Source organism: Sus scrofa, chromosome 1 (assembly GCF_000003025.6).
Source record: "Sus scrofa isolate TJ Tabasco breed Duroc chromosome 1, Sscrofa11.1, whole genome shotgun sequence".
In the NCBI taxonomy this organism is placed as follows: domain Eukaryota; kingdom Metazoa; phylum Chordata; class Mammalia; order Artiodactyla; family Suidae; genus Sus; species Sus scrofa.
The window spans coordinates 213953766-213967563 of record NC_010443.5 but is presented as its reverse complement, the minus strand read 5'-3'; the positions used below and the strand labels follow the sequence as shown (position 1 = coordinate 213967563).

Genomic DNA, 13798 nt, shown 5'->3' with positions numbered 1-13798 from the left:
AAAATATGGGCCTATGGTTCACACTTGTCAGCATCTCAAAACTATCACATGCTTTGGCAATACTTATGGTCTTTGATCTAAAGAGATATTTGAATGGAACATTGAGAAGAATAAAGGGTGGGATTTAGAATGAATGGTTAAAAATGTATTAAACAATTTTCCACAGCACTCTTCACTCTTCTGGATCACAAGGTCTTTTATTTTTATGCTCATATGCAATGCTTTCCAAATCCTTTGACCTTGAAAAGGCTATTTTTGTCAATATTGGATTGGAATTAGGAGTAAATGGTTATGCTATGAACATTATCTAAGTAGTTTTTTGGTTATGCTTTCACCTATAAAGTCAAAAAGTATTATGAAGATTCAATCTTAGGAATCATCCAGCCCCAAATTGTCATTTGATTTCGACCAGGCCACCCTTAGTGGCCCACTGATGCTTCCAGGACATTATCTACATCTGGCCTGCAGTTCCTATTCCTTTAAGTTTTGAAGACTGGTTTGATTCTGTGATGTGAAAGATTTAAATTACCCTCAGAAGGTCTATTTTACTCTCCTTGTGATTGTTTCATTTAGAAGACAGATGCAGGGGGTCTTGATCTATCCCTCTTTCATATTTATTCATAAATGAATACATTTCTTCTACAAAGAAAGTATATTCCTTTGGTCCTTAATGTGAATCAGAACTAGCATCATGAGTCAAGGTTCTATAATAGACTCAATGAAACTATAGCTTTATCCAATTTTATTCACTCTTCTCAAGAAGCAAATATTTAGAGCAAATCAGTTGTATCCCTTTGGTACTAGCAGAGTATAAACCACAAATTGTAAACAGCAACTCAAAGACTAGGGCTCAAAAAGGAAAAAAAATGTCTTTATTGTCTAAGAGGAAGACCAAAATAATATGGGAGAAGTGTAATGTATAATGTCTCTGAAAATCTAAGCTTAATAAATAGCCTGAAACTTCTCTCCCTTAGCCCTTTTGAAACTCAAATTTTATAAATAAGGTGAAAAATATTTCATGTGTTTAGAAATACATGGATATTTGTGAAGAGATAGTGGCAAATATCTACCTGAAAATAATTTGGTCAACAGATATGTAGTTAGAAGTTAATGTGTGAGGAACTAAGGTAGTTTCTGCAACAGGAAGAGTCTGAACTGATTATAATGGTGGGTAAGCGGGTCATGGATTTTGAAATGAGTTCTCAATTTACAAGCTCTCTGACCTTGAGCAAATCACCTATGGCCTCCCTGTGTTTAAATGTTCCTCACAAATTTGTGGATTAAATGAGTGAACCCTCGAGTGCTTAGTATGACTTGGGAAAATAGTAATGGCTCAGTAATTGGTAGCCATTGTGATTATTTTAAAATGATTAAGTGACTTCCATGCTTGAAATTACTTTTGATATAGAAAGAGTGAAATAAAGGCTAGACTATGCAATGTGAGGTGGGGTCCTAAAGCAAGGAGCTGCTCCTGCTGACCAAGTCATCAGGGTAAGTCTAAAAGTGAAACGCCCTCCATGTAGTTGGCCAAGGGAGAAGCTGAGGATCTTCAAGTCCTCTAAAGATGGAGAATTCACTTGCTTTATAGGCCCAGGTAGCCTGGGAGACATAATGGCTTTGCCACCACTAATGGCAGGAGCTGAGACAATTAAGTTGACTTTTCCTGGCCTATGTTTTTTTTTCTTTTTTTTTTTTTTTTTTTTGGCGTGTGCGCAGTGGAAGAGTAAGGTTCTTACCTCAAAGACAACTGGGGGGAAATACAGTAAGACACATAAAACACTTAGAGGAAGACCCCTCCAGTTATAAAAAGGTTATTTGATGTTGATTAAGGGTTCAATATCCTTACGTATTATTACCTCTTATTATAGCTATGTCTATGTGTAATCATGCAATAAAGGCATGTGAGAAAGTACATAAAAGATACAGTAGTAGAAAAAGGGGTTCAGAAACAAGTTTTAGAAAGATAAAGGCAATTCAAAATAATTAAGCTCTAAAAAATACTCCAATATAAGGAGACAAAAAATATAGTCTCCTGTTTTGTAGATAGGTTCATTCGTGCTATAGTTTAATTCCACATATAAGTGATATCATATCAGATTCGCAGACATAGAGAACAGATTTGTGGTTGCCAAGGGGGAGAGGGAGGGAATGGGATGAGGGATAATTTCAGGTTGGTAGATGAAAACTATTACATTTAGAATATATAAGCAATGAGTTCCTACTGTACAGCACAGGGAACTATATCCAATCTCTTGTGATAGAATAATGATGGAAGATAGTATGAGAAAAAGAAAGTTTATATATGTATGACTAGGTCACTATGCTAGGTACATAGAAAAAGAAAGTGTGTGTATATATATATATACATATATATATATGACTAGGTATAGCAGAAATTTGCACAACACTGTAAATCAACTATAATAAGATATATATATATAATATTTATATATAAAAATCTCATGTTAACCTAAAAACCCAAACTAGTCTAGCCTTGAAATTATCTTACAGTTTCTGTATAAATTCCTAAAATGCCACAAGGAATTTGATAAACTTCAGCAAGCAACTGTTGAGCACCTAACTACAATGTAGGAGCTGAGGTATAAAGATGCATAATCTATAGCCCATGCTGACTAAGACTGCAAAACCTGTGTAACCTGCACACATACAGCTGAATAAGCTAAATGTGAACCTATTTTATGACAGTGCAGAGAAGAGAAGGCTTAATTCTCCCTGTGGGAAGAGGAATGGGGAATGAGCTTAAATATCTTCTCCAGGATTTCAACTTAGTTGTCCATAAGATGAAGCAATTCCTATAAACAGATGAGCTGAGTCTGTGTTAAAAAAAAAAAAATGAGTAGGGAGAATTTGGAAAACTGGATAGTGCATGCCAGCTTAAAAGGATTCAAGTTCAGAATTAAAAAAAAAAAATACCATGTATATTAACTAAATCATCTGAGGCCAGTCTGAAGCCTTTACAATACATATAGGAAGTACTATTTAAGTTAGATTATAAAACAGGGTTGAGTATCATCAGGTAGAGAAGGGAAACCAGGTGAAATTCTAGAGTGTATAAATGCCATTTTGCTGAGAGCCAGGGGTGAAAGTACTTGGAATGTACTGAATGGCAGGTGCCTGAGAGAGCAGAACAACGAGACATGAAGGGCAAGATCACCCTCGAAGATAAACAGCCATGAACACATGCTAAGAAGCTCACTCTGTCTTGAAGGGCTCAAGAACCACAGCATTAATTTCTCTGTATCCTTAACAGCATCATTGTAGGAGTTCAATGGTTTGTTTATGAGAATACATTTATTACTATAAAAGATTCTAAACTGTAGCATTCAAATGTTCTCCATCAGTATAAAATAGCTGATGAAATTTCCATGATAGAAAAATCTATTCAATTAATATTTGGATGTTTATAAACATCTGGTTATTCATGGAGTGAATAGCTCACATCATGTAGAAAATATCCAAGTTCAAGTTCATATTGAATTTTTTTCCTAGACTAATAAATATATATAACTTTTTTTTTGTCTTTTTAGGGTTGCACCCATGGCATATGGAGGTTCTCAAGCTAGGGGTCAAATTGGAGCTACAGCTGCCAGCCTATGCCACAGCCACAGCAACACATGATCCGAGGTGCATCTGCAACCTACACTGCAGCTCATGGCAACGCCAGATCCTTAATCCACTGAACAAGGCCAGAGATCAAACCTACACCCTCATGGATACTAGTCAGATTCGTTTCTGCTGAGCCATGACAGGAACTCCAATATATGTATCTTTTATATTTATATGTGTGTGTGTGTGTATAATGTTTTAAAGTTCACTCAATAATTAATATGCTAATAATTTAACATTCTTGCATACTTCTATATAAAATGGCATTATAAGTGCTTTATGTGTATCATTTCATACCATTTTATTTAATCTTCATCAAATTATTATTGCTATGCATAGTATTATCCCATTTTGCAGGTGACAAAACAGAGGCTAACAGATAGGAAATAACTTGCCCAAAGGCATACAGCCAATAAGTGAACTTCAGGCAGTCTTCATCTGCAGACTGTACACTCTTAATATTGAGATTATTTGCTCTATATGAATTGACTGATAGTGTTTTACTTTCCTTCTTTATCTGTTGAACCAGACATTCCCTCTTTTAGACTCATGGTAAACTCTGTCCTTCTCCTTGAACTTCCAAGTTTTTGCCTATACCAATCTATCCTCATAACTTTTTTATTCTTTTTATTATTTATTCTTAAATGAAAAAGAATTTATTTTATCCATTATGGATTCTTAGTCCTGGAAACTACTGAAAGAAAATGAATTTTATCTTTTTTTGGTCCCATCACCTTTTGTTGTCTACCACTGAGGTTCTTTCAGAAACTCCTCCATTCTCACAGGTGGGAAGCTGGGACTTAATTTGGGTTCATCACTACTTCATTATAGAGAAAAAAAATTCAAGTCCATCATAAGATAAATTACAACATGAAATACAGTCTTTAAACTCCAAAGTATTTTGTATGATTATTTACAGCATGATTATGGTAACTGATCAGAATCCTTTGTGCCATGGCTAATGTCCCTTTATGCATAGTTTCCTTCCTGCTTAGAGATGAATTTGAAACTAGCACTTCTGGGATACCATGCGAGCAGTTGTTATCTGGAATGACTATCTTCTGCCACTCTGTCAGAAAAAAATTATGTTCTCGGGTTTAACATACTGGTAAACCATGTCAAAAATTCAGGATGCTTTGGAAGACAGGGGTGTGGACGTGGCCTCTCTTAAATAAAGAGGCCAAGATTTCTTACCAGATACGTGAGGTTACCTTTGGGTGAACACAGGTCATTTCCCAGAGCTTAGCTTATACTGCATCTTCCCTTCATTGTTTCAAACTTGCTAACAAATTTCTTCTGCCAATATACCAACTCTTCTGTTGTTTATTTCAATACCAGCTTCTCTGGAGCCTCAGGCATAGCACTTCCAAATGTCAGCAGCTATTAGCTTTGCACATTAATCTTTGTTTCCTTGTTTCTCCTGAATTGTCTGTATCTTTCAGAGGTGAGTCCAGGTGGCTTAACATAACATAGGAGTATGTACGTTGGGGCAGGGTATGTATTTTCTCAAAATAAGGCATTATAGCTGTCTTAGCCCTCCCACTTGCCTTCAAAGTTTGCGAAGTTTTTTGGATCCCTACAAGTATCTATTCTAAAGCTTTATACCTTGCTTGTGATCAACAGACAGTAAATTGTATTTTAAAAATTATCATTCTGTTTACTTTAGCTTTCTACTTTCATTTACAGAGTGGGAAGCACATTTTGAGAAAAGGGATATACTGTATTTTAAAGTATAAAGCAAATATCAAAACACTTTTTTTCACTGAAAATTTCCAAGTTAGGTTCCCTAAGTTTTATTTCCATTATATATGTGTGTGTGTATATATGTATGTATATATAGATGTATATGTATACATAAATGCATATGTGTTTGTGTGTGTATGTATATAAACTCACACATATCTGTGTACATGCATGTATGGATCTGTGGGAATTTGGGAATTGAATTTTTGCCACTAGGCACATAAGGGTGACATTTCTTGAGTGAGGCCAAACTTCCTGCTTTCTCTCCTGTGGCCAAACTCCTTCTGAAAACATTTCATGTGTGATCTTCACAATCAAGTTGATTTTGTGTCAAGCTGGGGCACTGTGTAACCTGGCTCAAAGGCTCTTTGAGGTCTGCAAAGAAGTATGTATAACAGAGTACATAGACTGGTCAAACCAGTGCTGTTGACACCAACCAGAAATCTGTTTTCATGATGCAAAAGCATTTGTTCAAATTAAAAACAATAATTTATAGTGTTTCAGAATCATGCCCAAAACTGCAACACAGTGGCAGGTCCTGAGAGGCCCCTGTCCTGGTTAAAGAGGAGCAAGAACTAGATTATAAGGTGAGGCCTACTATACCTCCAACTTCTTAGCTATCTGACTTGAACCAAACCCTGCAGCCTCTCTTGTGTTCTCTTTTCTTCACCTGACATACTATTAAAAACATCAAACATAGTAAAGCATGGGGGGAGTGCTTTGAAATTTGTAAAATACTCAGTGACTATAAGGTTATGTTATTATTAGTTTTTGTTGGGGGAAAGTGACAGAAAAGAGAAATAAAATATTATCTTGTTCAGAATTTGCCGCCACTTTTTAACAATTACCGCTTCTGCATAGGTTAGTCCAGTGAATTTTATTCCTTTTATTATGATCTATCCATCATTCCCATCTTTTTATAAAGAGAGACTTAATATCTAAGACCTAGTATACTATGCTACCATATAATATGGGATGTAAAAGAAAGCTACACTACTAAGTCAGTCATGATAGAAGTGGTTTATGATAGATGCTTCCTTTCCTTTTTTAATATACTCCCACACTATAATTTTACTTATCCGTGCAAGAAGGCATATTCTCTCTTATTGGAACTACTCAGGTTAAAAAGAACTATTAGGTTACATGAACTGTAATTTATACAGTAATAAACAGAATCTGACCAAATGTCTTTTTTTTTTTTTTTTTTTTTTTTTTTTGCTTTTTAGGGCCGTACCCATGCATATGGAAGTTCTCAGGCTAGGGGTTGAATCAGCGCTGTAGCTGCTGACCTACATCACAGGCATGGCAACGCCGGATCCTTAGCCCACTGAGTGAGGCCAGGAATTGAACCCACATCCTCATGGATACTAGTTGGGTTTGCTAAGCCACAATGGGAACTCCAGACCAGATATCTTTAATAAATCTGTTAGTAATGATACTTGACAGGAATTCAGGAAACTGGAAGAAATCAGTTTAGTATTAAAAATGTCTGAACACTTACATATGCTAGAGTCAGTGGTGATATAGAGAATGTTAGTCAGAATTAAGTACAAAATGATAAATTATACAACATTTCGGAGTTCCCCTTGTGTGGCTCAGTGGTTAACGAATCTGACTAGGAACTCTGAGGTTGCAGGTTTGACCCCTGGCCTCGCTCAGTGGGTTAAGGATCTGGCGTTGCTGAGAGCTGTGGTGCAGGTTGCAGAAGCGACTCAGATCCCGCATTGCTGTGGCTGTGCTGTCAGCTGGCGGCTGCAGCTCAGATTAGACCCCTAGCCTGGGAACCTCCATATGCTGCAGGTGTGGCCCTAGAAAAGGCAAAAAGACAAAAAAAAAAAAAAATGCATTTCTAGAGAAATACAGGTTCATTACCTCCAAGGACAGAAAATAAATTCTTCCAAACTATAGGAAAACTTTGTATATATTTTAGCAAATACATTTTTAAAACTCAAAATAGTGTATTTTCTATGTGTGACATGATAATACGAATATCTAGAAGGCAGCTTTAAGCAGTAAAAAATGAGCTCTGAAAGCTTATATGTTTACAATATTATTTTTTCAGAATAATTTTTTATAAATAGTAAAAGATGGTATTAGTGCAACCCACAAGGACCTGCCAACCTGTCACATATATATATATATATATATATATATATATATACTTTAAGAATATATTCATTTTTTTCTCAAAGAGAAAATAACATAGACTGTAGTTGCCTTTATCTCTAGGGCATAAGCATTACGTCAGAGCTTTCCTGTTAATGTTAGTATAGACCTCATTTGACCAAAAAAGGCTACTTGTATTATGTATGAAAGCATTTGCTATTCCAGAGTATCAAGAGGCTGGAAACAGACCATCCGATGAGGAATCATTCAGTTTTCTGTTGCCCCACATACCTTCTGACTTGGAGAAAAATGCTCTCCATAGTTCTTACCTGCAGTGCACAACCATTGGACCTGCATCAGGAGGGTTACAGGTTTTGACTCTTCGTAAGAAAGCTAGAAAAGGTGTCGGGTGTTCTGGAACACCGTGATCAGGCCAGGCGGTGAACTGGAATTGCCTTACTTCTCTCTTCTCGCTGGAACCATTCTGTGAAGTAGGAACACTGGCTGAAATTCTGGGTTTCTAGCCTCGGGTTGTAATGATGAACAACATGGGAGAGGAAACACAGAGATGTGCTAGCTTCCTTCCTTCTCCCACCCTATGTCCTTGGGAGATGACACACTCTCTGGAGTTATGAACCTCAAGGTATTTGTAAATGACAAATATTTGCTCAGGAAGTTATAATTCTTAGGTGAGAAGCATTACATTTTTCCGGTTTAATTATAAGGGGCACTTCTGTTATATTTTACAGAAAACTAGCTCTTTTTCATCTATTCTTCATTTGCCAAAACTTTCATTCAGAGCGAGAGTTCCATATTTACTGATAAATCGCCAGCCATGGAAGAAAAATTGCTGAGCGATAATGGAAGAATTATTTCATTCTTCATTGTTGCCAGTAGAATCAAGATTTAAGTAAAGCCTTGAGATATTTGATTTCTCAAAAGAAGCTTTCTTTAAATAATGGAAAGGGGGAAGACAGGACAAAAATAAGAAGCAAACCTTGTAAAGTGCAAATGTTCGAACACAATATGTGGCCAGCTCCACGGTATCAAGGAGAGTCACTTGGACCAGCCCATGGGTTTCTGTGCCTCTACTGGGCCAATACTGGTCACACTTCACCTAGAAGAAACAAGTGACACATTCAGGGCAGATCCTCATCCATTTCTCTATTAGCTTTTCTTTGAGTTGCTATTGAAGGAAAACAGCTTTTCTGCATTTCATTTTATGTTGATCTTTTTCTGGCATGCATTCTTGTTATCCCAATATATGTAAATTTCTGCTCTGATGCCAATGTAAACCACATTTTTCAAACTGGTAGGAATACTAAGCAGTAACAGATTCAATTTTCCTGGAGAGAAATAAATTGCAGATTGTTGCAGAGTAAAATAAGGAGAGAGGTACTTGAAACTTCAGAGCACATGAAAAGAACACACAAATTTGTTCTGGGAGAGACGTTAAGAATCTCTACAGAAAGATTATATTTAGGCACTTAAATGACATGGTAAGATAGTTAATGTTCATCCATCAAGATTTAGAAGTCACAAGCTATTTCATCCTGAGCCATCATAATTTCCAAATATGCTTGTTTAAAGAAAAGCAGAAATGATTTGTAAATCTATCAAAGTATATATAAACAACATAGCATTTTTAAAAATATGAGATAAATGGTATGCATATTGAAAACAAATTAAATTTATAAAGTATAAGGGATAAAGAGCTGTCTCTTCTTTAAAAAGTCTCATAGAGACACAAACTAGCATTACAAAATTTAAAGAATTTAAAATCCATTCATTTCAGATGAAAAAACTAAAATTTCTACAAGGAGTTGAACAAAAGCATGTAAAAAGTATTTAACTCAATTAGTTTAACATGCAACAAAGAATAATTTCAAGTCTACAGTAAGCCTCAGATTTACTGAATGGGTACCTCTCTATGTTCTCTGGCCTTCCATTAAAATCCAGGTTATATCTGGACAGATTTATCAAAAGCCACCCCCTTAAGACAGTCAACACTACTTAAGTGGGAATAGTTCAGATGGGAAAAAAAAATACAAAAATTAAGTCCAAGGCTCTGTTTTAAACCATAAAATAGATATCAAGTTGATGTCTCTCTGCCAAAGACAAAAGAAACTTTGGAGGCCTCTTATTGCAACTTTTGAGGGGATGTACTGAGTTTAGGAGTCAAGAGATAAACTCACATTCATTATTTAACACTTTCAGCTGGACATCAACCCTTTCAAATCAAAACTAACAGGTCACATCCCATGAGGACAAATATCACTACAACGGGCACAGAGACACCAAGTTAATGCAATGAAATGAACTATAAGGTCAGTACAATGCACCAAATCCAATTCAATGTAATTATGTTTCGAAGCTGGGAACTGGTTATCCTGAGACCTTCGGGTGAGGGAAGACAAAGGAAAAGAATACAAGAACCATAAACCAGTCTTTATGTAACTTCTTGAAAAAATGACTTATTGAATGACTTTCCATCCACAAATCCACTCCATCCCTAAGATATAGGAAAAACTAATGTCATACTAACTATTCTCATACCTCTAGTAATAAGTTTGAGAACTGCAACTCCTTGGCTTAGACTCTGACCTCTTTAGGAAAAAATACCACAAAATATTACTATAAGGAGTAAAACTGAGATCATTTTCAGCTAAAAGGAAAAAAAAAAGCATTTGTACTCATTTTAAATAACATATTTGAATCTTGCTCTTTAGCAAAAAAGTAAAATCCTCCAGAATGGTTCAAGCGCAACTGCAAAAACTAGGAGCGATTCTTTTTTAAAAAAAGATATTTAAACACTGCTGTTTTCTCTCAGGCAATATTTCACATGGGGAGTTTATGAAAAAAAAATAAATATTCTAACGTACGTGCACAACAAGCGTATGGTCTCAGCAGTGGGATTAGAAGTGTTTCCTGAACTACATGAACAGCTACAGCAATACATACATTCTTCCCTTCCAGGCACTTCTTTTTCTCTACCTCATTCTGAGTGTCCTGCCCAGTTCTCATCTGATTTCTGAGGGCTAAAGTTAAGAGATTAGAGTTACTGAAAAAAATTTCTTCTAAGATTTCATTTTCAGCTGTACACTAAACAAATAATTTCTGATTTCAATGTTAGAGAGCAACTTGGAAGCCTAATGAGGATAAAATAAAAAACGACACAGGAGAATAATATAAATGATTTTTTTTCTAATTAGCTGATGCAGATGAACTAGCTTAATTTTCCTTTTTTGGAATGTCTTCTTTGACAACAGCCCAAGCCCCGATCACCTTTTTTCCTGGGAGAGAAACTTAGAAGGTATTTCTTAAGAGTTACTACTTGTTAGGCTGCATGCTTAGAGCCGAATGTGAGAGTTGAGGTGTGTACAGGAGGCTCCCCTTTGAGTATCTAGAACTAGAAGGCAGGAGCTACTGAATACAAATACTGATTTTTCTCTTTCCCTACTTGATCCTGAAGTGACCACAGATGGCCTTCAGTACTGATTCATGGAAGATTGGGCAGTCTCAGTGGGTGACCAGTAAGCTGCTTGCTCTATTTCCACCACCAAAGCCTGGTGGCTCCTTCTAGAAAGTGGCAATGATCATCAGCAGCATAACAGGGCTATTGTAAGGCTCAAAAATCCTGTGCCTGAAACTTTGAATCCAATGGCCAACACAAATAGGCATCCAAGGGGAATAGCTATTATTACTTGTTAGATTATGTTTTCAATGTTTTGTGGTGGTTATTACAAACTACCAGAATCATTCTAAACATGAACAAAAAGGAATATGTTGTTAATCCCAGAAGATATGTATTTAGGACATTCTAGGTAGAAGGTAAGGTGTGAACAGCCATGGGGACACCAAAGTAAAAGATGCAGTCCTACACCCAATCCATCAGCTTTATTGACCAAATACGTAGATGAGCTCACATCTCCTGGCTCTAATAGGTAGTTGTGAGATTCCAAACCACTTCCTTAATCTACCTGCTGTGAGAAGAGAATATGCTAGACTCTGGGGTAGAAAAGGAGTGGAGCAGAACCCACTACCCAGGCTACGGTTTAGAAACACCAACCTATAGCTCTACTTGAGGCCTTCTCTGAATGCCACAGTTCAGATTCCTGGCTGAATGTGAGGAGATACTTCTTTTTATTATAAACAATGAAATTCCCCTTATGTGGTGAGCTTTTATTTCTCCATAATTATGGAAAGAACAGGTTGACCATCATGTATGCTATGGAATTAATTCATTTTCAGAGTTCCCATTATGGCTCAGTGATAATAAACCTGATTAGTATCCATGAGGATGTGGGTTCGATCCCTGGCCTCACCCAGTGGGCTAAGGATCCAGCATTGCCATGAGCTCCAGGGTAGGTCACAGATGCGGCTCAGATCCTACCTAGCTGTGGCTATAGCTGTAATTACAAGGCAGCTGTAGCTCTGATTTGACCCCTAGCCTGGGAACTTCTATATGTTGCAAGTGTGGCCCTAAATAAAAGCAAAAAAAATTTTTTTAATAACAAAAAGAATTAATTCATTTTCTCCCTTTCATGGCAAATGACTGAAAGCAAATTGATGGTATGATAGAACATATCTAAATATACTCAACAGGAAAACTCATCATTGGAAATATCTCATAGGATTTGACCAGCAGCTCTGCCAACTATGCTTTGGGGAAATGCTGTCCTTCAGTCCCATTTTTACTTCCACATGGCTTTTCCTGGAAGTGCCTGGCATTCAACATGCTGGTTCACAGCATGCTGGTTCAACATGTACAAACTAACTTTTTAATCAACCATATCTAGGTTGGCTTATTTTTAAACGGCCTAAAACTTTATGAAAATAAAACCTTCTTTCAATTTCACAAAGTTTTATTGAGCATGGCAGCATAGTGAGTGTCAGAATTCCAAATTCCATCTGCAAAGGGTCCCAGCATCACTGAACCAAAATGCATGGGACACATGGTATTTGAAAAAACCTGCCTAAGGCCAGGTGATTGAGCCAAAGAAGGACTTAGAATAGATAATAAATGACACCTGGAAAACCATAACTGTTACTGAGACTGACTGGAAACCAGTATTTAGTAAGTTTGGGCAGAAGATTCTTCTATAGGGAGGGACAGTATATTAACATTAGATAATGCAAATCAAACAGTTCTTGGGCGAAAGGAAATATGAACACAACCTATCAATGCACATTTAATAAGGGAGAGTACAATGAAAGTTTCAGATAAACATTAGGGGATATTTCAGTAGACAGAAAAATTACATGCTGAACTATTTTTATAGGCTATTACATCTCTTTTTGTCATTTAAAAAAAAAACAGATTTAATACTTGATTTTGCAAAATAAGGAAAGAGGTTATCTCAATGATTTTTTTCTCTTTCAGTAATCATGCCATTCTGTCCACTCAACTAATATTTAGCCATATCTATTTTCAAATGGCAACACTTCCTGGTTTCTGGTTTGTGTATTTCCCCATTTCATTTTCTCCTTGTTGACCACTATTTAGTGGAAGATCAAGGGCAATGGACTACTTGCAGTGGGAGTGCAATTAAAGCATTTGACTATCAGCACAGTAAGAGCTTTTCATAAACTGTAAAGTTGAAAACTATTATTCTCTAAATAAACCTAGTTATATATTATAAAACTGCATATCAGTTCATTGATCATTCACTTTCCAAACCATTTATTAATTAAAAAAACCTGATATTCCCCTTTGTTTGATGTGTTCTATAAACTGAATGCTTGTGTCCTCCATGCCCCTGCCAAATAAATTCACATGTTGAAATCTAATCCCTTATGTGGTGGCATCTGGAGGTGGGGCCTGTGGAGGTGATTAGGTGACAAGGTTGGAGCCCTCATAAAATAGGATTAGTGCCTCATAAGAGACACCAGAGAGCTCCCTCACCCCTTCCATCACGTGAGGATATAAGACAGTTTTCCATGAATTGGGAAGCAGCTCCTTGATCTTAAACCTCCCTGCCTCTGGAACTATGAGAAATAGGTTTATATTGTTATAACCCATGAAGTCTATGACATTCTGTTATAGCAGCCCAAAGAGAACAAGACATTATGTCTGCCAAAAGTTCACAGGGGGAGCTGCACTGAAGTTTTCCAATGACTTCTTCCATTATGTCTTCAGTTTCTAGCACTTGGTTGTAGCCAGCAGAAAACTGTGTGAAATGCCCTTTCATCATGGCCAGGTAGCCCTTGACTATCAGCCCTCTCCTCATGGCCAGGGCCATTGGAATTTGCCCCTCAGCTCCGATCACTCCTGGAAGTGATTGAGTGCCTCCACAAGACTTGAGTGCCTCTTTATCTGCCT

The 13798-nt window shown here is 36.7% G+C and overlaps 1 protein-coding gene across 14 annotated transcripts in view; it reads right to left on the bottom strand.

The window, feature by feature from the left end:
• Positions 1-13798, bottom strand: part of PTPRD (protein tyrosine phosphatase, receptor type D) — a 2180605-nt gene that overhangs the window by 45450 nt on the left and 2121357 nt on the right. For all 14 annotated transcript variants that reach the window (XM_021074366.1, XM_021074373.1, XM_021074310.1 and 11 more), the window contains 2 exons: positions 8474-8593; positions 7806-7960 (listed from right to left, as the gene is read on the bottom strand). In XM_021074366.1, coding sequence (XP_020930025.1) covers positions 7806-7960; positions 8474-8593 — 275 coding nt within the window. The remainder of the gene's footprint in view (positions 1-7805; positions 7961-8473; positions 8594-13798) is intronic.